Genomic DNA, 22,025 nt, shown 5'->3' on the forward strand with positions numbered 1-22,025 from the left:
GTGAAGTTGAAAATTACCCCCTCTAATTTCTAAGACAAGAGAGAGGGGGAGACAGACAGAGAAGCAGGAGAGGACAGAAAGTGAAGCAAAAACAGTTAAGGGAAGAGAAACAGGGAGAGAAGCAACAGAGAAGAGAAGGAGAGACAAGAGCAGAAGAGGAGAGACAAGAGATACAGACATCAGAGACAAGTTAGAAAGTATCCATATTCTCTGATATCGCATGCAACACCATGGGAGATCAACTATTAGGAAAATAATCACATAATTTCAAAACATAATCTCATGTTATTATTCACGATAGTTAGAAACTACTTGAGCTTCACACTTGTAATTTATGATGTCATTTGAACAGCTTGAGATTACTGCTTTGTAATCACTCAATTGATAATATCCATTATTATTTTTTAAATAAAGAATTACTCACAGTTACTTTGATCAATTTATGTTCCTTTAACAATTTAGATGGTCACACATTTGATGCAGAACAATCAAGTAAAATTTAGCAAAAGAATAAAGTAATCAAGTTAGCTTCATAGGAAGTAATTCATTTTGTTTCTAAAATACTCATGTTAAAGTTCATTTTAAAAAGTAGCTTTGCACAGGAATATATATATTTTTCCTGATAGGCAGTTGGGCTTTACACTTACCAAATGTAGCAGCCCACCAAAATAATTTGGAATGTTCTAAGTGAATCTTTTTCTTCTCTTCCCTTGGAATTACTTCTAAATCAGCAGATTATGTAGTGCAAACAGGTTGCTTTTGCACTACTTTGTGCAGAAATTTAAGCTTTATTACTATGTTGGGAAATTTTTGCTTAATTTCTGCACAATAAACTACAAAATATTTCAGATCAGAATAGACAGCTGCTAAAACATTGAAATCAAACTATCTTAAACTGGTGACATGGAGTTATGCTGAATTACAACCTATATCTCAATATCAGCAGTGCTTTCCTTAGGAAAGATGTACCATATCATGGGAAAATGGAGTTTCTTTTTTTCTGATGGTGTGTTGCCTTTACACTGCACAACATGTGTAAAGACATTTAAACCCTGCAGAAATCTTGCAGGTATTAGCACACTCATCTATGAAGACCCTGTAAGAATTTAAAATGACATGGAGACATGCAATTTTAAACAGGAAACACTGGGCCACTGCATCTAATTTGCTTAAGGAGATCCCTGATACAGTCCAATGCTTTTATAATGAAATCTTATTTGTCATAACAAAATGTCACTACATTAGCAACTGGTTCATTGAACATTACCATCTGACAGTTTGATGGCTTAAAGACAGGAAATTCCAGTGCTGAATCAGATGACATATCTGCATATAGATTTTCAAAATCACACCATTTTGTAAGTGTTGTGAATTAAGTGTGGAGATAAAACCAGATTGCTGAACACTTTAACTGGACACACCAGGTTTTAATGATTGTGATGCTTCTTTTATAATGTGCTAGGGCACAGTATTGATTCCATTTTCAGCAGCGATAAAAGTAGCTGTGTTTACACTGTCTGTCAATCTGAGCGTAGGAAAAGCAGAGCTCTGTGCATGCAAACCCAAATGTTCTGTTGGTGAGATTTCTAATTTACCAATCATTTTGTTGCAAAGGTTAAATATTACATTAAGCTTTTGCTCTTCCAGTATTAACACTAAATAATGACTGAAATATATCATTCATACCATTTAGTATCTATCAAGTGGCAAAATCCCTGTGATTTGCATATAAAAATCACTGAGTAACACAGGACTACATAACTCAAACTTGAACAGTAAGCGTATAGGCTGATGTCATAAATGTAATTTAGTGATTTATCTTTTTGTATGAATTATTTTTTTTTAAACAGGAAAGCAGACAAAAGCATGGAATAAAGTGGCAGTGCAGAACTCAAAAGATATAACTACAAAGTTATCAAACCTCAAGCAAATGAAGAGTTTTGAAAAATCCCTCTCACAAGTTGGATTTGTAGTGTAGACTCCCAGAAACAGCAGTTACTGCTGTGTCTTATTCCTTCAAGAAAAACTTAATATGTTGTTTCAAAACGGGATTGAAGGTAATATGAATACATACAAGGGTAATTTCAGTGATCCTGTGCTCCCAGCAGCGCACAGCATTCGAAGGGAACACAAGCCAGAGGATTGTGGCTAAAGTATAGCCCTATTTCTCAATTGCATTCTCCAAGAAAAACTTCCTGCTGGGATGGTGGAATTGTTGAAATGTCCTTTATAGCATCAGTTGGTAGCATTCTTGTCATTGAGTCAGAGGGTCCTAGGTTCAAGCCCCACATAATCTGGGCCACGGGGGAAATTGGCTGTTGTGTTTGCCTACTAAATAAATGACTATTTCACTGGCTTTAAGCGCTTTTGGGCATCTTGAGGACATGAGGAGCAAAAATGCATTTTTCACTCTCTTTCTCTCTTACATATGGACAGAGCAGATCAAATATACCATGGAACACAGCAGCTCCTTAGAACCAAGAAAATGTTATATGTGGGAAACAATGGTCAGAGTTGAATAGTGCAGAAATGCACATACAATATTGACATGGGGTGAATAGATATACTGGAGTTTTGCATGATTGGACTTGGAGGTCAAGTAAAAATCATGCAGTTTTTTCCTTAGAAGATGAAGGAAGTGGTGCTGAATCCATGATAATGTAAATTGAGCACGATCTTTTTTTAAAATTCGTTCATGGGATGTGGGCGTCACTGGAAAGGCCAGCATTTATTGCCCATCCCTAATTCCCCTCGAGAAGGTGGTGGTGAGCCACCTTTTTGAACCACTGCAGTCCATCTGTGCAACAAGCAGGCTTAATGAATTGTGTGGATTTTTCTTATTTCATACTTTTTTATGGTCTGAAAGGGAAGGTAAGTGTAGTGGTAAATGTTACAACTATACATGCAAAGTTTTTACCTTTGAATCCCAGGTACCCTGTTAGAAAACAATTGACCTCCAAAGATTGCAAAAACTTGGTTCTACTACTGAGCTCTATACATTCCTCATTTTAATAAATGCACTGTGTGATGAAGCCTATTGGTTCTTGTCTGCTTCTCAACATTTCTTTTACATCCAATTGGGTGTGTTTTCAGACTGATCGTGATCCATATCTTTCAAGATACTGCTCCTTTCAGACTAAATGTAGGGTAAGAATCAGAACACAATGTTGTTTTGCAGCTAAAGTGGAGGATATGTTGGGCTTCTTAGTGGAGTCCTTTAAATAAGAATATCTGGAGAACAAGGTTCAAAAAAAGTCTAAGCATCTGCAACCCATGTAAGTGCAAGATCATACAAAGTAATATTGTGATGTTTTGGGCAGGGGAAGACCATCAGGTTTGTCATTGTGATTCTAGAACTAATATTCCCTTTCCCATTTACTAACAGGAATTAATGCAGTTCTTTTTTAAAACCTGCCATGGCGTTCTGTTCTACTACCTTTGTGTGGTAATCCATTCCACAATTCTGTCATCCTCTTACTAAAAAAAAGTTGTAAACAATTTTACAACACCAAGTTATAGTCCAGCAATTTTATTTTAAATTCACAAGCTTTCGGAGGCTACCTCCTTCCTCAGGTGAACGATGCGGAATTCGGAGGCTACCTCCTTCCTCAGGTGAACGATTCCGCATCGTTCACCTGAGGAAGGAGGTAGCCTCCGAAAGCTTGTGAATTTAAAATAAAATTGCTGGACTATAACTTGGTGTTGTAAAATTGTTTACAATTGTCAACCCCAGTCCATCACCGGCATCTCCACATCATAAAAAAAAGTTGCCTGGATTTCTTATTTTGATTTGACACCCTTAAGAGCAAAGAAACTTGTATTTATATAGGCCTCAGTATGTCCATTCAACTTTTTGTCTTTTCCAATATTATCTTTACTGGATTTTTAAAAATATATAGGGTCAGATTTTGCTGGAGCGGGGTATCTTGCAGCGTGCCCAGTTAGACTTGCTCGTGCACATTTAGGTTTTAAAATTTTTTGCCCACAAAGTTGTTGGAAGTGCGAGCTGATAATGCCACAGCGAGGGCATCAGGACTTCTGGGACCTTGGTGAATATTAGGACAAACAATGAATGTCCTTAATCAATGAGATTAAAGGATTGAGAAATATACAGGAAGGACTGAGAAGGAGGGTGAATTAGAGTGGGTGAATTCAATGTCAAATCAGGTACAGAAAGAGAAATAATGAGAAGGAAAGAAAGGTCAGATTGAAAGAGAGAGAAAAAAAGAGACAACGGAAAACGAAGAAAAACATTTTTTTTAATTTAAAATTTGACATTTTTAAAATCTCCTAAAACAATTCACAACCTGAACGAATGAGACTCCACACTTATAACTGTTTACTTTCTGGGCAAGAGAGGTTGATTGGCAATTAAGAATTAACACATCTTCAAAAGGGTTCTTACGCTGTTAATTACTAGACTTAACTTTCTGTGGTGAGTTTAATGGGCAAATGCAGCAACTTCATGAAAATCACAGGGAGGTTAGTGCAAGATGCCATTTTCGTGATGTTAACAGCGGAGCAGCACAAATCAGCCAGCAACTTGTGGTGATCCAAAATTGGCTCAGTAACAGGAAACAAAGGGTAAAAGTCGATGGATGTCTTTGCGAATGGAAATCGGTTTCCAGTGGCATGCCACAGGGCTCAGTGTTGGGTCCCTTGCTGTTTGTGGTATATATTAATGATTTGGACTTGAATGTAGGGGGCATGATTGGCAAATTTGCAGACGACACAAAAATTGGCCATGTAGTTGATAGTGAAGAGGATGGCTGTAGACTCCAAGAAGATATCAATGGGTTGGCGGAGTGGGCGGAAAAGTGGCAAATGGAGTTCAACCCGGAGAAGTGTGAGGTAATGCACTTAGGAAGGGCAAACAGTAAAAGGGAATACGCAGTAAACGGGAATATATTGAGAGGGGTAGAGGAAGTGAGAGACCTTGGGGTGCATGTGCACAGGTCCCTGAAGGTGGCAGTACAGGTAGATAAGGTTGTGAAGAAGGTATACGGAATGCTCTCCGTTATTAGCCGAAGTATAGAATACAAAAGCAGGGATATAATGATGGAACTGTATAAAATGCTGGTAGGGCCACAGCTGGAGTATTGTGCACAGTTCTGGTCACCACATTACAGGTTGGATGTAATTGCTCTGGAGAGAGTACAGAGAAGATTTACAAGAATGTTGCCAGGGCTTGAAAATTGCAGCTATGGAGGAGAGATTGGATAGGCTGGGGTTGTTTTCCTTGGAGCAGAGGAGGCTGAGGGATGACTTGATTGAGGTGTACAAAATTATGAGGGGCCCAGATAGAGTAGACAGTTACCCCTAGCGGAGAGTTCAAGAACTAGAGGACATAGATTTAAAGCTGATTGGTGGAAGGATTAGAGGGGAAATGAGGAAAAACATTTTTACCCAGAGGGTGGTGGGTGTATGGAATTTGCTGCCCGAATTGGTGGTAGAGGCAGGAACCCTCAACTCTTTTAATAAGCACCTGGACCTGCATCTAAAGTGCTGTAAGCTGCAGGACTACGACCGGGTGCTGGAAGGTGGGATTAGAATGGGCACCTGGTTGTTCTTCGAGCCGGCGCGGACACAATGTGCTGAATGGCCCCCTTCTGTGCTGTATCTTTTCTATGGTTCTATGGATTCGCTACAAATTACTGGACGATTTGCGTCGTTCAGACGCCATTATTTTTTCATCAAAATCTGGCCCATAACACATCTGTAATATTAAACTCAGCTGGTTATCTCAACATTAAGTCAGCAGAGATGAAACAGGGCATATTGTCATTGTAATTTGAAATGTTAATCAGTAAATAATACTGAAACAGCCCTTATCAAAGTCACAAGTGACATCCTATGTGACTGTGACCATGGTAAACTACCCCTCCTCATTCTTCTCGACCTGTCTGCAGCCTTTGATATGGTTGCCCACAACATCCTCCTCCAACGCCTCTCCTCCATCATCCAGCTGGGTGGGACTGCCCTCGCCTGGTTCCATTCTTATCTATCCAATTCGTAGCCAGGGAATCACCTGCAATAGCTTCTCTTCCCACTTCCGCACAGTTAGCTCTGGAATCCCCCATGGATCTATCCTTGGCCCCCTCCTATTTCTCATTGACATGGTGCCCCTCGGCAACATCATCCAAAAACATGACATCAGGTTCCACATTACACTGATGACACCCAGCTCTACTTCACCACCACCTCCCTCGACCCCTCCACTGTCTCTGATTTGTCACACTGCTTGTCCGACATCCAGAACTGGATGAGCAAAGGATTCCTCCAAGTAAATATTGGGAAGACTGAAACCATTGTCTTCGGTCTCCACCACAAACTCTGTTCCCTAGCCACCGATTCCATCCCTCTTCCTGGCCACTGTCTGAGGCTGAACTAGACCGTTCATAACACTGGCGCCCTATTTGACCCTGAGGTGAGCTTCCGACCACATATCCGCTCCATCACCAAGACTGCCGACATCCACTTCCATAACATCACTCGTCTCCGCCCCTGCCTCAGCTCATCTACTGCTGAAACTCTCATCAACGCCTTTGTTACCTCTAGACTTGACTATTCCAATGCTCTCCTGGCCAGCCTCCCATCTTCCACCTTCAGTAAACTTGAGCTCATCCAAAACTCTGCTGCCCGTATCCTAACTTGCACTAAGTGCTGTTCACCTATCACCCCTGCACTCATTGACTTACATTGGCTCCCGGTCTGGGAACGCCTCGATTTTAAAATTCTCACCCTTGTTTTCAAATCCCTCCATGGCCTCGCCCCTCCCTATCTCTATAACTTCCTCCAGCCCTACAACCCTCCGAGATCTCTGCACTCCTCCAATTCTTGCCTCTTGCACATCCCCAATTTTAATCGCACCACCATTGGTGGCCGTGCCTTAAGCTGCCTAGGTCCTTATGAGCTCTGGAATATCCCTCCCTCAGCCTTTCCCCCTCTATACCTCCTTTAAGACTTTCCTTAAAACCTACTTCTTTGACCAAGTTGTCCTTATGTGGCTTGGTGTCAATTTTGTTTGATAACTCTCCTATGAAGCACCTTGGAACATTTTATTATGTTAAAAGCGCTATATAAATGCGAGTTGTTGTTGTTGTTGTTGTTGTTGTTGTTGTGAGCCACGGGAGATTGTTTTATAAAATCTTAAACACTTCACACCACTGTGACAAAATGGTTCCCTCTAAGTGGTGCAGTGCTGTCAGGGGCTGTTTTTATGGAGCAGTACATGTACGTGCACACACGATGGGCAGGTGAATCAAAGCAGGATCCAACAGAATCCAAGGCCACTTAGCCAATGGGGTAACTAGCTTGAAAGTGAACCTATGCCTGGGAAGCCAGTAAGGTTTCATCTTTGTTAGTTTTCCTGAAATGAAAGTAATCTCACTGTGAAAACTACATTCTACATTGTATTGTATGTAGAATAAACCAGTTTATTGGTTTATACAGCACTTTTCAGTCCACCTGGGCCCAATTATCCCTGTACTCTTTATCCCTATTGGAGCTGAATACTGCATGTGGCTTTGATTCGCTGTGCGCAATGCCACAGGAGATCAACTAGATTTTCAAAAAGAGGGATATGTTGTACTGTTTATGACAAATAATTGACAACACCTGGTGCAATGTTATACACCATTGCTTTACACTGTCTATACCTAAAGTGTTAATATGAATTAGGAAGCATCACACCTATATAATAGTAAGTTCCAGCTGCAGCCATGCAGTCTTTTCAGTCAAACTAATTTATACTCAGACAATGGCATCGATCTTTCCCTACTGACTGAACCCTTCAAATGTATTAGAAGCATCCTATTTTAAGTCAAAGTCATTACCTAGATTATATAGACAGCAGTGTGAATATAACCAGTAAAAAGTCAGATCTGTCACTGCTCTGAATTGCAACTTCCAAAGTCAATGAATTTTAAATAACTGCAACTGTATTGATCCACATAATGATAAATAAGAACAAATATGTTGAAAACATGCCAAACAGTGAAGACTCTCTCTCTGCAGTGCCAATTTACATTTTCATTCTCAGGTCTTGCGTCTCACCTTCTTTCTAATTCCATATGACTGTGGCTCTCTACTTACATCCTTCTAATGACATCAAACACAACCTTCTGTCAATGTCTAATCAGTTGCCAAAAAACGAACCACGTATTTTACTCATTCAGATCAACACAAGTGCATTCACATTATCTCAGTCTATTGTAATAACATAACAACTGTTGACAGTGGACCACAGTAATATTTCACATGAGATTTTGAAAAAATTATAGGACTAAAATTTGCTTAAATACCAGATTTCTGTACTTCCTGTACAGAGCTTTTAGGTAAATTCTTTTGTTTAAAATGCAAGATTAGATAGTACAACAGACACAGTAGGCTCAATTTTGAAATGGTGGCGGGTTGGGAGCGAAGTGGGGGGAGCGGTGAAGGTGCGCGTGGCAAACCCGAATAAACAAACCTTACCGTTTCCGATACGATTGCATCGTAATTGATGGTGATTAACGTGCTCGCCGGGTTTCGCGCCCAGCAGCCAGCTCCTGATTGACAGGCTGGCTGCCATCAGGAGCTGCAACTCAAGGAGGAGGTGGGGAGGGGGGGGGGGGGGGGGGGAAGAGGAGGAGAAGGAGAGAGAGCGAGAAGTCAACCAGCACTCCAATGGAAAATGGGGAGGGGGGGGCGGGGAAGAGGGGAAGATCATGGGCGGGGGGGGGGGGGGTTGGTGAGAAGGGAGACATTGGACATCGGAGCAGGGTGGAAAGGTAGATTGATTTTGTGTTTTAACTTCTTGCAATGGTTTTTTATGTAATTTATTTAGTTGCCTTTTGACTGATCCGGCCCTAAAAGCCTTGGGAAAACCACCCAGGTAAGTTAAAAATCATTCTAAGTACGTAATCTGTCACAGGTAAAGTGCCTTAAATATCTCAATGAGGTACATCTGGCTCTTTAACTATCATCCCGCCGGCCGGATTCGGGACGCCCGCGGGCACACAGGTGCGTCCGTGGGGAACTCTGAAGTCGGAGGGTTGGAGCCGGGCTCCGAACCCGAACAGGATTTCCGCGATTTTCGGAGACCCCCGCCCCCAATGCACCCGCATTTTCCCGGGAAAATTGAGCCCAGTGACACATAGGCACGTGCATGGGCAGCTTAATGGTGAGTTATGTAAGGCTTTAATGAAAGATAGAGTTTGAAAGGCATTAAAATCAAACATACTTAAATTGTTTGTGTGAAATACATTTTATATATTCTTAACATTTTACCATAGAGCCAGACTATGAAAAAATATTTTTTCTGACTTGATAAGCAAAATTGATAAGAATCTTAGATTCAAAGATCTTCACAAACAAATACATTAACTATATCAACCTCAACCCCTTCCCTGACATAAGCCAATAAATACATAGATTTCAGCAAAATATAATTAATACCATCCAGATTGTATATGTTTGAATACCATTAAAATAACAGCGTAAATTGCTTCCTATGTCATTTGCACTAATGGCAGGTAACTTGGCAAGTCAGTGAATGGATTAAGACTGCTACCTTTGTGATTGGCTGCAGAAGACAAATAATACAAGCTTGTCAGACATCCACTGGTCCAATTTTTTTTATACTGCTTTGTTCAACAAAAATGCTAATATTTATTACTTTGTAAATAAGCAAAAGCCTATTTACAAAGCAATAAATATTAGTACTATTTATGTTCAATTGGAAACCAGTGAAAATGTAACCACGTAAGTGATTTTACAAATCAAAATTACACATGAAGCAAAATTGTGTCCCTGTTTTTCTTACACTGTATATCTCACAACTAACATGATAGTCTAGAAATGACTGCAAAATTAGCATAACAATGCTTGCATTCGTGTGATCTTCCTTTGTCTGCAATTTTAACGGCAGCTTTAACCCATTTAAAATAAATGGATTAAAATAGCAAACAAAGGACCATCAGACAATGCAATAATATCACAAACTATAATTTCTAGGCTAAGATAATCAGAAATGGATCAATATTTTGACTACATCTGCTGGTCCAGAAAATTTTAGTAAACAATGCATCATTCTAACTATTATGCTAATAGAGTTTCACAGATGTCAGTTAAATACCACGTCGTAAAAACGCAGCTTCTCATGCATAGTATGGAATATTTTTTTATGAGGCATGACTTTACTATGATATTAATATACAATTTTATAACTGAGCATATTTCTAGAGTGAAGTGTACTTCAAACACTAGCAGTCTTTCTATCTAATAATGTTATCTCACTTATACAAGTAAAAGCTTTAAAGAATTTCACTTCAGAATATGTTTCAACATATTGCCATCAGCCTTTCTTAGCTGCCATCTCTTATATCAAAAGAAGAAAATCAAGCATTGTAAACAGATGGGGAAAGGTTCAAGGTATTAAATCCCAAATCACCAACTATGCCAGACCACCATCCTTTCATAATTCAGCCCCTTCTGTTGGAGATCTGAAAATATATTCCAGACAGATGACATGTTAACAGAATCATTTCATGGTTCAGTGTTTTCTCAGTATGATTTATCTCCATCTGCAGGTATTGGAGGTCCCTATTCAGGAGATTTATGAGTAGCGTCCAAGAATCCATTTTAATAAGGGAGACATTGTGCCACATGGAGAAACAAAACATTAATGTCTGGCTCAAGATGGGTATCCAGTTTGTGTTTGTAATTTTTTTCAATTATTATCTTGATTCAAAAAAGGATTAAATAAAAACATTTTCAATATCTGTATCAGCTCAACAATCTTCCAATTTAGCTGAAACAAAATTTGAGCAAAATGTATTGCAGAAATAAATACAGAAGCACATACATTTAAAGTCGGTTTCTTTCACGTGATACCCTGTCATCTTTTTGCTCTAGAAACAGCTTCAAAATAGGACCTGGTCTTTGTAGTAATTTGGAATTTCATCTGTTTGACAGAACTTGTCAATATTGCAAATCTGTATTCTCTTCTCTAACTTCAATTCTCATGCCCTGTTTTACACAAATGTAGAAGAAACAAGATAAAGTACTACTGAATATCAATTTTCACACACTATGTCATGTTCATTTCTAGGTTCTGGGTACGGTGGATCGAGATAACATTGTGATGCAGAGATGCTGCCACCTAATCTAAATATGAATAGGAGCTAATCAGAAATGTAAATTGTAACCAAAAGGACCTGTGATAATAACTGTATGATGGCGGAGATAAAAAGGTCAAGGCTTGTATTATTACAGCTTTTAAATTCTCATCAGCAATAAATAGCTACAAGGAGGAAAAAGGCAATGAAGAACAAGTTATTTCTGATATGCAATGATTTGGACTCTGGCAAGAAACAATCCTCGACAGCCAGTTTTTCATGCTTTATCAATCATCTATTCCATTAAAATAGGATGCAAAATTAGTTGCCACTTAGTTGTTCAATTGCCAATCACATCACAAGCAGAGTGAAAATTCATGCATTAATAGTAATAAATAAATGATAGAAAAATAAACTCATTTCTAATTCTGGAAAATAACTCATTCTATAAACACAGCTAATTCCTTACCCCCACCATGCATTTCCCATTTTGTCTGCAACATTTCTGAACAGAGAATTTTACAAAATGCACTTCACATTTTAATAAAATCTAACACAACTGGGTGAAATGTTAAGATCGATATTAGTATTTTGATTGTTTTTTTTCTCATTTACAATTCTGAGACTGTGTGAATATCTGTGGGCAACATGGATGCAATACAAAACAAGCTTTAAACAAGGCACTGTTTACATTTAAAGAAGATAATAAACACAAGAAGAATTTCATTGCCAAAAATTCAACAGAAGTCTAGTCATTTCTTGCAGAGATTCTTTTCTCTCAGTGACGTACATATACTCTTATTTTTGTTATTTACAAAATAACTATTTTATTCTGCATAGAATATACATACTTAAAAAAATAAACTGACTAGACAGTGCTCACAAAATTTAGACCAATATTTTTCAACATAAGCTGGTCAATTTTGTCACCTACAGGTATTCTGTTTTAACTGTACAAAACCAGCATACAAAATTCTATGAACCTGCCCATCATTCAGACCCAGTTAATGGATTAAATATTCTTTCATCATACTAAGCTTTTCCTTTCATTTTGGTAAACTGTCTTTGTATTAATTTTTTGGCTCATTAATTCCTCCCCTCTTCCTTCCATTAAATTGTCAACATTGCCACCTGGACTATGTTTCTTTCTTCAGACAAAGGACAGGGGGCTGACTAGCTAGAGTCTGGACCACAGACTGACAATCTAGCCAGATATCAAAAGCTGTGCATCTATGGAGTAGGATTGATCATAAAGCTTTGCTTCCTCTCAGAATTGTACCACAACACCACTGCAAACTGCTCTATTTAATGGATTGATTGAGAGCTTATGAAACTTGCACACTTGGGAAGATCGTGTTAACACAACAGTCACAATGAGAATTCAAACTCAGATCCTCTAAATAGGAAGCGTGTGTTGTATCAGACAAACCCAACATTTAGTATCTGAAGAGTTACTATACAACTCATTGCCAATACTTCATTTAACAAAAATAGTTAATGACTCTACATGGGGAAAAGATTTTTTAATTTCTTCTTACTATTTGCATATTTTCCAGCAAAGATTTTCCAGATCTTCATATTATATAATTGTTCACATTGAAAACCATTTTTCTGATTTCATAATTGTTATAAATTTTCATACTTTATGCATAGGATTGTAATAGCCAGTAATTCTGAAATAGAACTAAGCCAAGAGAGCCATCTAGTGACATACCTTGGAATCTTAAAGAGTGCTTTCACAGGATGCAGATCAGACAAAGGTGGCTCACCATCACCAAGCTCAATTGCTGTAATACCTAATGACCATACGTCACATCGGGTATCGTATGAGTAGTCAAACTGTTGTTCACAAGCAATGACCTGTCAATTAATAATATATTAAACTTCACAAGTTTATTCGTAATCCTACTGGTAGGTTACATTCACACATACTAGCATTTTGTGCTTTATCAATTATGTGAACGAAGCAAAATCAAATTTATATCACAACTCTGACATAGGTCATCGCAAATTACCTAGGAGCACAGCATTAATTATTATGCCGGCAAATACCACATTTACAAAAGAGAAAAACTGATGATTAGTATTCATTATGTCAAACTCTTTACACATAGCACAACTCCAGCCATAAGCCATTTCACATTTTTTCCCTAACATTACTTAATTATATATAAAAAATCTTCTAAAATGAAACTAGAGCATATTCTTCCCCATTATTTATGCTTAAGGATATTTCTAAGGCACTTCATGCATATACTCACATTCATATAAACCAGACTCTGTGCACTTATTTCACTGAATAACAAATCTGGATATATTCTACTTAGCTATTTTTACAATCAATTCACCAGAGATCACCTCCCAATTTGGAACTTTTGTTGACAGGAGGTGAATGGGATCATTCAAGTATCTTCCTCTGGAATATGTATAATTATTAGTTAAACGGGGAACTCACATTTCTTTTTCATATGCAACCTTCTCGGTACACCAATGATTTATTCCGCTGTGCAAGATCAACTATAAGAATTTCAGAGTGCTCACATAATGATTTGGACTTTGTCTCCACAATCTGTTAGCCTACTACATGAACATTTTCATGGATATGTGTATCGGCACAGTGCTTTGTCTTTTATTGCTCTGCTTCATGTGTAGGCTCCCAGCTAAACATAGCTTATTGGAAAATTGTCATTACTGAAGACATAGTTGCAACAGGAGGGACAGCACTATATATTTGCTAATTTGCCAATACTCACTATTGATAAAATAAATGCAACTAATTACTCAATTTGCTTGCTTAAAATTGAAACTACAAGCACCTCTCTGCTTCTCTGGAAGCTTTAACATAATCTTTCAAAGTCATTTTTTTTCCAATACCAAGCACTGGACAAACTGGGAGCTTTTTACTACAAATGGAAATGGTACTGTGACTATACATGCTTGAGTCACATCTACATGCTTACAACACATCTACATCTGTGTAAAAATTAGGATTACAGAGTTACACAAAAAAAACCTTTGGTCTATCATTTCGGAAGCGATGAGTACTGCTCAAGTATCATAATGTCCTTTAGGACACAGGTTTTCAAACTGGGATTTGCGAAGGGATTCCGAAGGGGTCAGAGGTTTATCAGAATTCTGCCTTTCTGGGGTTGGGTATAGTATTCACTGAGAGCGCAGTGCCTTGATAAGTCTGTGTGATATTTTCTACTGTCTTTCAGAAATTATCACAGAGACCATAGATCTAAATCAATATTTGCAGGTGGTCCTCCACAAAGAAAAATTGGAAAAATGTGTTCTTGAATTAAGTGCTTTTCAACGTTATCGGTATGACGACATTAACTTAGGCAATATTCAAGATTTTGATAATCCAGTGTGATTGCCTTATATTTTTGGATATGGAAACTAGCTGGCAGCTATTTAAAAATCAGACAACTAGCTCTCCATGGCCTAGTGAGTAAAGGCACCACTTGGTCTACGCACTAAGCCATACGGACCAGAAGATCATTGATTTGAAACCTAGTAGGTGCTCTCGGCTGGGGCAGCAGTAGGAGAGCTACGGTTGACCTCACAGCTATTGATTATGGGAGAATGAAAAATAATCAACCAGGGTTTCCACTCCTAATCAATATCCAGCAACCTTGCTGGAATCTGTTTGTCAGATTGGGCGAAGTTGCCATACCCTCCACAGTCGAACAGCCAAATAACATTGTTGAGGCTCACACATGAAAATGGAGCACTTTGGTACCTGTAGAAAGGTACCACAGCAAAAGTCAGAATCTTTTGAGAGGAAGACAAAAGTGGATAAAACTGGCAAAATAAAAAGCTGGAGAGAAAATGGTGACAGGAAAACATCAGTTGATATGCCATTTACTGCCCATATCATTCCCTGAGCTCAAATTCTTATGAAATACAGGAATCCTATAAATCTGGAAATCTTGGTTTAGGTTATAAAATAATCTTGGGGTCTTAACAATTTATACACCACTCAAATTTCGTTATTACCGTTTGTGGCAACAGACCATTCAATTATACTACAGCCACCATTCATCATTTATTTCACAGATTTTATTCACTGAATACTTTATGAAGGACCCTAATGGTTATAGTTAGCTCGCCTGCTGGGATTCTTCAATCTCATTGGTGCATATAGGCTAAAAGACAGTGAACTGTAGCAAGATTGTAAAACTAAATACATTCCTTCCACCTCAAGTCCTAAGTTTTTTTTAGTTTGACCACAATATAATAAAATAGATACTCAAAATCCATGCAGCATCCAAAATGTCTCAAACCAAGTGAAGCCATAATCTTATTAACTAAGTTAGGCTCTGTTTATCCCATTCATTACTACAAGCTGATTTAGAACACAAACTGGTGTGCTCAAGATATCCAGCAGATAGGAAGACATAAGCTTGAAAGCCAATGTAACTGTCAAATTTGAACTTTGAAATTCAGGTTTTCACCTATGCATTTTTTAACCTGAATTCATTTAGTTACCAGAACATTTATGAAGTGCAAAGATTATTAATTCATGATTCAAGTAAGAGACATAGATTGATATTATAGCCTTAATGACATTTTTTTTTAAGGGTTCTCTGACTTTATTTGCCTTCATTCCATCTCCGGCAACATAGCTTACTAAAGTTTATTATGTTAATCAGAAATTACTGCTAAAATTTCACAGCAAAGTTGTCCTCAAGTTAACAACCAAAAATTCCTGAATGATCAGAATTAATTTGCACCGAATGATGATAATAGGACGTAAACTAAACTGACTTCCAGCCATTAAACTTGAGCTGACCATCAATCCCAAAATAGTGGCAAAGAATTGCAAGAAATTGGTTTGATTAAAAAGTTCCAATTACTGAAAAACGCAGATTGTGTTTCGGACAGCTGAGTTTCATTGTATGTTACTGCGTAAAGCTGTTGGTGCAAAATATACAGTCAAAAGATGGGAATCATTTAAAATAGATTTGGAGGGAAAGAGGATAAAACTTTGGTAAACATCAGTAAGCAATTAGATATTGCTGACCAAGAGGCAGGAAGAAATAATTTAATTTAGGGTATGGAAATAAACAAAATTGAACATTTTCATGGTTCCAATCCTACCTGTCCCAACTCAGTCATCACATCTCCAATGTTTTCTCCTCCTTTGGTCACATAGTCACCTCTGATGTGTCACAGGGTTCCATCCTTGGTTTCCTCCTATTCATCATCTACATGCTACCCTCAGCAACAATCATCCAGAAGCATGAGGTCAGCTATCACCACCAATGACTCAATGGTGCATGCTATACTATCCAACTGCTTGCTCAATTTCAAGCCCTGGATGATCCAAAATGTATACAACTCAATGTTAACAAGACTGACGCCAATTTTTTCAGCTGTCACCTGCACCTGTACCAACCTCCTGGCTGCCACTCAGGCTGAACCCAATGATGCACAGATATAGCATTCTGTTCAAACAAGCCAAGCTTTAAACCCCAGGCATTTCTGCACAACTGCCCTCTTCTAGAAACATAGAAAATAGGAGCAGGAGTAGGCCATTCAGCCCTTCGAGCCTGCTTCACCTTTCAATATGATCATGGCTGCTCCTCTTTCTCAATACAAAAGGCATCAAGGGATATGGGGAAGAGAGCGGGAATATGGTATTGAGATAGAGGATCAGCCATGATCACATTGAATGGCGCAGCAGGCTCAAAGGGCTGAATGGCCTACTTCTGCTCCTATTTTCTATGTTTCTATATTAACACCATATTCCCGCTCTCTCCCCATATCCCTTGATGCCTTTAAATATATTTAAGAAGAAGCTAAATCTATCCAGCTCCTTCTTAAATATATTCAGTGACTTGGCTTTCACAGCGTTCTGTAGTAGAGAATTCCACAGGTTAACCACCCTCTGAGTGAAGAAATTTCTCCTCATCTCAGTCCTAAATGTCCTACCCCGTATCCTGAGACTGTGACCCCTCGTTCTTGACCCCCAGCCAGGGGAAACATCCTCTCTGCATCCAGTCAGTCGAGCCCTGTCAGAATTTTATATGTTTCAATGAGACATATGATTAGGTGAATGGGCAAAACTGTGGCAAATGGAATTCAATGTAGACAAATGTGAGGTCATCCACTTGGATCAAAAAAGGATAGAACAGGGTACTTTCTAAATGGTAAAAAGTTAAAAACAGTGGATGTCCAAAGGGACCTAGGGGTACAGGTACATAGATCATTGAAGTGTCATGAATAGGTGCAGAAAATAATCAACAAGGCTAATGGAATGCTGGCCTTTATATCGAGAGGACTAGAATACAAGGGGGCAGAAGTTACGCTGCATCTATACAAAACCCTGGTTAGACAGCACCTGGAGTACTGTGAGCAGTTCTGGGCATCGCACCTTCGGAAGGACATATTGGCCTTGGAGGGAGTGCAGCGTAGGTTTACTAGAATGATACCCGGACTTCAAGGGTTAAGTTACAAGGAGAGATTACACAAATTGGGGTTGTATTCTCTAGCGTTTAGAAGATTAAGGGGTGATCTGATCGAAGTTTATAAGATATTAAGGGGAACGGATAGGGTGGATAGAGAGAAACTATTTCCGCTGGTTGGGGATTCTATGAGTAGAGGACACAGTCTAAAAATTAGAGCTAGACCTTTCAGGAGTGAGATTAGAAAACATTTCTACACACAAAGGGTGTTAGAAGTTTGGAACTCTCGTCCGCAAATGGCAATTGATGCTAGCTCAATTGCTAAATTTAAATCTGAGATAGATAGCTTTTTGGCAACCAAAGGTACTAAGGGATATGGGCCAAACGCAGGTATATGGAGTTAGATCACAAATCAGCCATGATCTTATCAAGTGGCGGAGCAGGCTCGAGGGGCTGAATGGCCTTCTCCTGTTCCTACATTCCTATGTTCCAAGTTCCTAGATGCCCTCTCATTCTTCTAAACTCGAGTGAATACAGGCCGAGTCGGCCCAATCTCTCCTCATATGACAGTCCTGCCATCCCAGGCATCAGTCTGGTGAACCTTCGCTGCACTCCCTCTATGGCAAATATATCCTTTCTTAGGTAAGGAGACCAAAACTACACACAATACTTCAGGTGTGGTCTCACCAAGGTCCTGTATAACTGCAGTAAGACATCCTTGCTCCTATACTCAAATCCTCTTGCAATGAAGGCCAACATACCATTTGCCTTCCTAACTGCTTGCTGCACCTGCATGTTTGCTTTCAGTGACTGGTGTACAAGGATACCCAGGTCCCTTTGTACATCAACATTTCCCAATCTATCACCATTTAAATAACACTCTGCCTTTCTGTTTTTCCTTCCGAAGTGGATAACTTCACATTTATCCACATTATACTGCATCTGCCATGTATTTGCCCACTCACTCAACTTGTCTAAATCACCTTGAAGCCTCTTTGCATCCTTCTCACAACTCACGATCCCACCTAGATTTGTGTCGTCAGCAAACTTGGAAATATTACATTTGGTTCCCTCATCCAAATCATTGATATATATTGTGAAGAGCTGGGGCCCAAGCACTTATCCCTGCGGTACCCCACTAGTCACCACCTGCCACCCCGAAAAAGACCCATTTATTCCTAATCTCTATTTCCTGTCTGTTAACCAATTTTCAATCCATGCCAGTACATTACCCCCAATCCCATGTGCTTTAATTTTGCGCACTAACCTTTATGTGGGTATTTATCAAAGGCCTTCTGAAAATCCAAATAAACCACATCCACTGGTTCTCCCTTATCTATTCTACCAGTTACGTCCTCAAAAAACTCCAGTAGTTTTGTCAAACATGATTTCCCTTTCATAAATCCATGTTGACTTTGTCTAATCCTGTTGATATTTTCTACGTGTCCTGTTATCACATCCTTTATAATAGGCTCTAGCATTTTCCCTACGACTGATTTTAGGCTAACCGGTCTGTAATTCCGTGTTTTTTCTCTCCCTCCTTTTTTAAATAGTGGGGTTACATTTGCCACCCTCCAATTTGGAGGAACTGTTCCATAATCTATAGAATTTTGGAAGATGACAACCAATGCATCCACTATTTCCATGGCTACCTCTTTTAGTACTCTGGGATGCAGATGAGCAGGCCCTGAGGATTTATTGGCTTTCAGTCCCATTAATTTCTCCAGCACTATTTTCTTAACAATACTAATTTCCTTTAATTCCTCCTTCTCACTCGTCCCTTGGTTACCGAGCATTTCTGGAAAGTTATTTGTGTCCTCTTCCGTGAAGACAGAACCAAAGTATTTGTATAATTGCTCTGCCATTTCCCTGTTCCCCATTATAAATTTTCCCATTTCTGACTGTAAGGGACCTACATTTGCCTTCACTAATCTTTTTCTTTTTACACACTTGTAGAAGCTTTTATAGTCCGTTTTTATGTTCCTGGCAAGCTTACTCTCATACTCTATTTTTCCCCTCTTAAACAATCTCATGGCCCTTTTTTGCTGAATTCTAAATTGCCCCCAATCCTCAAGCTTGCTACTTTTTCTGGCAACTTTATATGACTCCTCTTTGGATCTAATACTATCCTTAATTTCTTTTGTTAGCCATGGTTGGGCCCCTTTTCCTTTTGTGTTTTTGCGCCAGAAAGGAATGTATAATTGTTGCAATTCATGCATTCATTCCTTAAATGTTAGCCATTGCTTCTCCACCATCATTGCCTTTTAACAAAGCTTTCCAATCTATTACAGCCAACTCACTCCTCATACCTTCGTAGTTTCCTTTGTTTAGATTTAGGACCCTAGTTTCGGATTGGACTACTTCACTTTCCATCTTAATGAATTCTATCATGTTATGGTCACTCTTCCCTAGAGGACCCTGCACGACAAGATTATTAATTAACCCCTTCTCATTGCACAATACCCAATCTAGGATAGCCTGTTCCCTGGTTGGCTCCTCAATGTACTGGTCTAAAAAACCATCTTGTACACACTCCAGGAATTCATCCTCCACAATATTATTGCTAATTTGGTTTGGCCAGTCTATATGTAGATTAAAGTCACCCATGATTACTGTAATACCCTTGTTACATGCATCTCTAATTTCCTGTTTGATGCAATCCCCTACATTACCACTACTGTTTGGAGGCCTATAAACAACTCCCACCAGTGTTTTCTGCCCCTTGGTGCTTCTTAACTCCACCCAGACTGATTCTACATCTAGATTTTCTGAGCCAATATCCTTTCTCACTATTGTTCTGATTTCATCCTTTACTAACAATGCCACCCCACCTCCTTTTCCTTTTTGCCTGTCCTTCCTAAATATCAAATACCATTGGATATTCAGCTCCGAGCCTTGGTCAGCCTGCAGCCATGTCTCTGCAATTGCAATTATATCATATCCATTTACATCTATTTGCGCTGTTAATTTGTCTACCTTATTACGAATGCTTTGTGCATTCAGATACAGTACCTTTAGATTTGTCTTTTTAATGTTTTTAGACATCTTAACATTTCTTTGTACTATGGCCCTGTTTGTCTTATTACCATTTTTTCTTATCTTATTTGTTAGTGCACTCTTTTGTTTGTATGCTCTGTCCCTTCCTGACACAATCTGGTTATCCGCACCCCAGTCACTTTCCTGCGCTGCTTCGGTGTCTTTTCTTTTTAGCATTCTAGATTTCTCTCCACCGGGACCCTCCCCCCCCCCCCCTTATTTAGTTTAAAGTCCTATCTACCTCCCTAAGTTATTCGATTCGCTAGAACTCTGGTCCCAGCATGGTTCAGGTGTTGTCTGTCCCACAAAGGTAATAATCCAGAGATTACCACCTTTGTTGTTCTGCTTTTTAATTTAGTCCCTAGTTGCTCAAACTCTCTCAGCAGAACCTTTCTCTTAGTCCTACCTATGTCATTGGTACCTACATGGACCACGACAACTGGATCCTACCCCTCCCACTCCAAGTTCTTCTCCAGCCCGGGGGAGATGTCCTTAACATTGGCACCGGGTAGGCAATATAGCCTTCGGGACTCATGCTCCTGGCTGCAGAGAACAGTGTCTATCCCCCTAACTATACTGTCGCCTACTACAGCCACCTTCCTTTTTACTCCCCCCACTTGAACAGCTTCCTGTACCACGGTGCCATGGTCAGTTTGCTCGTCCTCCCCGCACTTGTCCACAAGGGTTGCAAGAACCTCAAATCTATTGGACAAGCGCATGGACTAAGGCGCCTGCGATACTACCTTCTGGATCCCCATACCTGCCTCACTCAGTCACACCCTCCTGTCCCTGACCATGTGTCAATTCTAAAGTATTTAATCTATCTCTGGAACACTGTCTACTTACACCGTACCTCATTCCCACTGCCGTTGAAACTCTTATTCACAACATCATCATCAAAGGATTGATTTTATCAGATGTTCTTCTTGCAATGTCCCCCACTCCCCTCCTTTGCAAATTTTGACCCCTCGTCTATACAAAATACCATATGCATCTTCTGAAAGCTCCAGCTCCTTGGGCCCCAGCAAATCGAATTTAAAAACCTGTTCTTCATCTTCAAATTTCTCCATGACCTTATTCACCCTATTTGGAAAATCTCCAGTCCTACTTTCCAGCCTGCATGCTCCTTTCCTCAGAAACTGGGTTACTGCTTGTTCCCCGCTCCCTCTGCTCCACCATCGGAGGCTGATCTTTTGGCTACTTCCTGCCTAGAGAATCCTCTTTGAAAAATCATTTTCTCTTTCTACCTCCCTCCTTTCCCTTAAAGCCACCTATAAATCTGTCTCTTTTCGAGCTCCCATGCCCCAGTTCTTTCACTTCTTGCTTAGTGTCCACCTTTCCCCCTTGTAAGGTCCTCCAAGATATTTGTCTACGTGAGGAGTGCAATATAAATGTACATGTTGTTGGTGGGAATGTAATTTTGTTGTTGAGGTAAATTTTCTATTATAATTCTGGAATATTTGTTAAATAACATTTT

General features: G+C 39.3%; 1 protein-coding gene across 13 annotated transcripts in view; it reads right to left on the bottom strand.

The window, feature by feature from the left end:
- Positions 1-22,025, bottom strand: part of myo3b (myosin IIIB) — a 494,517-nt gene that overhangs the window by 374,335 nt on the left and 98,157 nt on the right. For all 13 annotated transcript variants that reach the window (XR_010963429.1, XR_010963430.1, XM_067987493.1 and 10 more), the window contains one exon: positions 12,814-12,959. Coding sequence is in view for 11 of the 13 variants with exons in the window: in XM_067987493.1 (XP_067843594.1) it covers positions 12,814-12,959 (146 nt within the window). In the remaining 2 variants the exon portion in view is untranslated. The remainder of the gene's footprint in view (positions 1-12,813; positions 12,960-22,025) is intronic.

Source organism: Heptranchias perlo, chromosome 7 (assembly GCF_035084215.1).
Source record: "Heptranchias perlo isolate sHepPer1 chromosome 7, sHepPer1.hap1, whole genome shotgun sequence".
NCBI lineage: Eukaryota > Metazoa > Chordata > Chondrichthyes > Hexanchiformes > Hexanchidae > Heptranchias > Heptranchias perlo.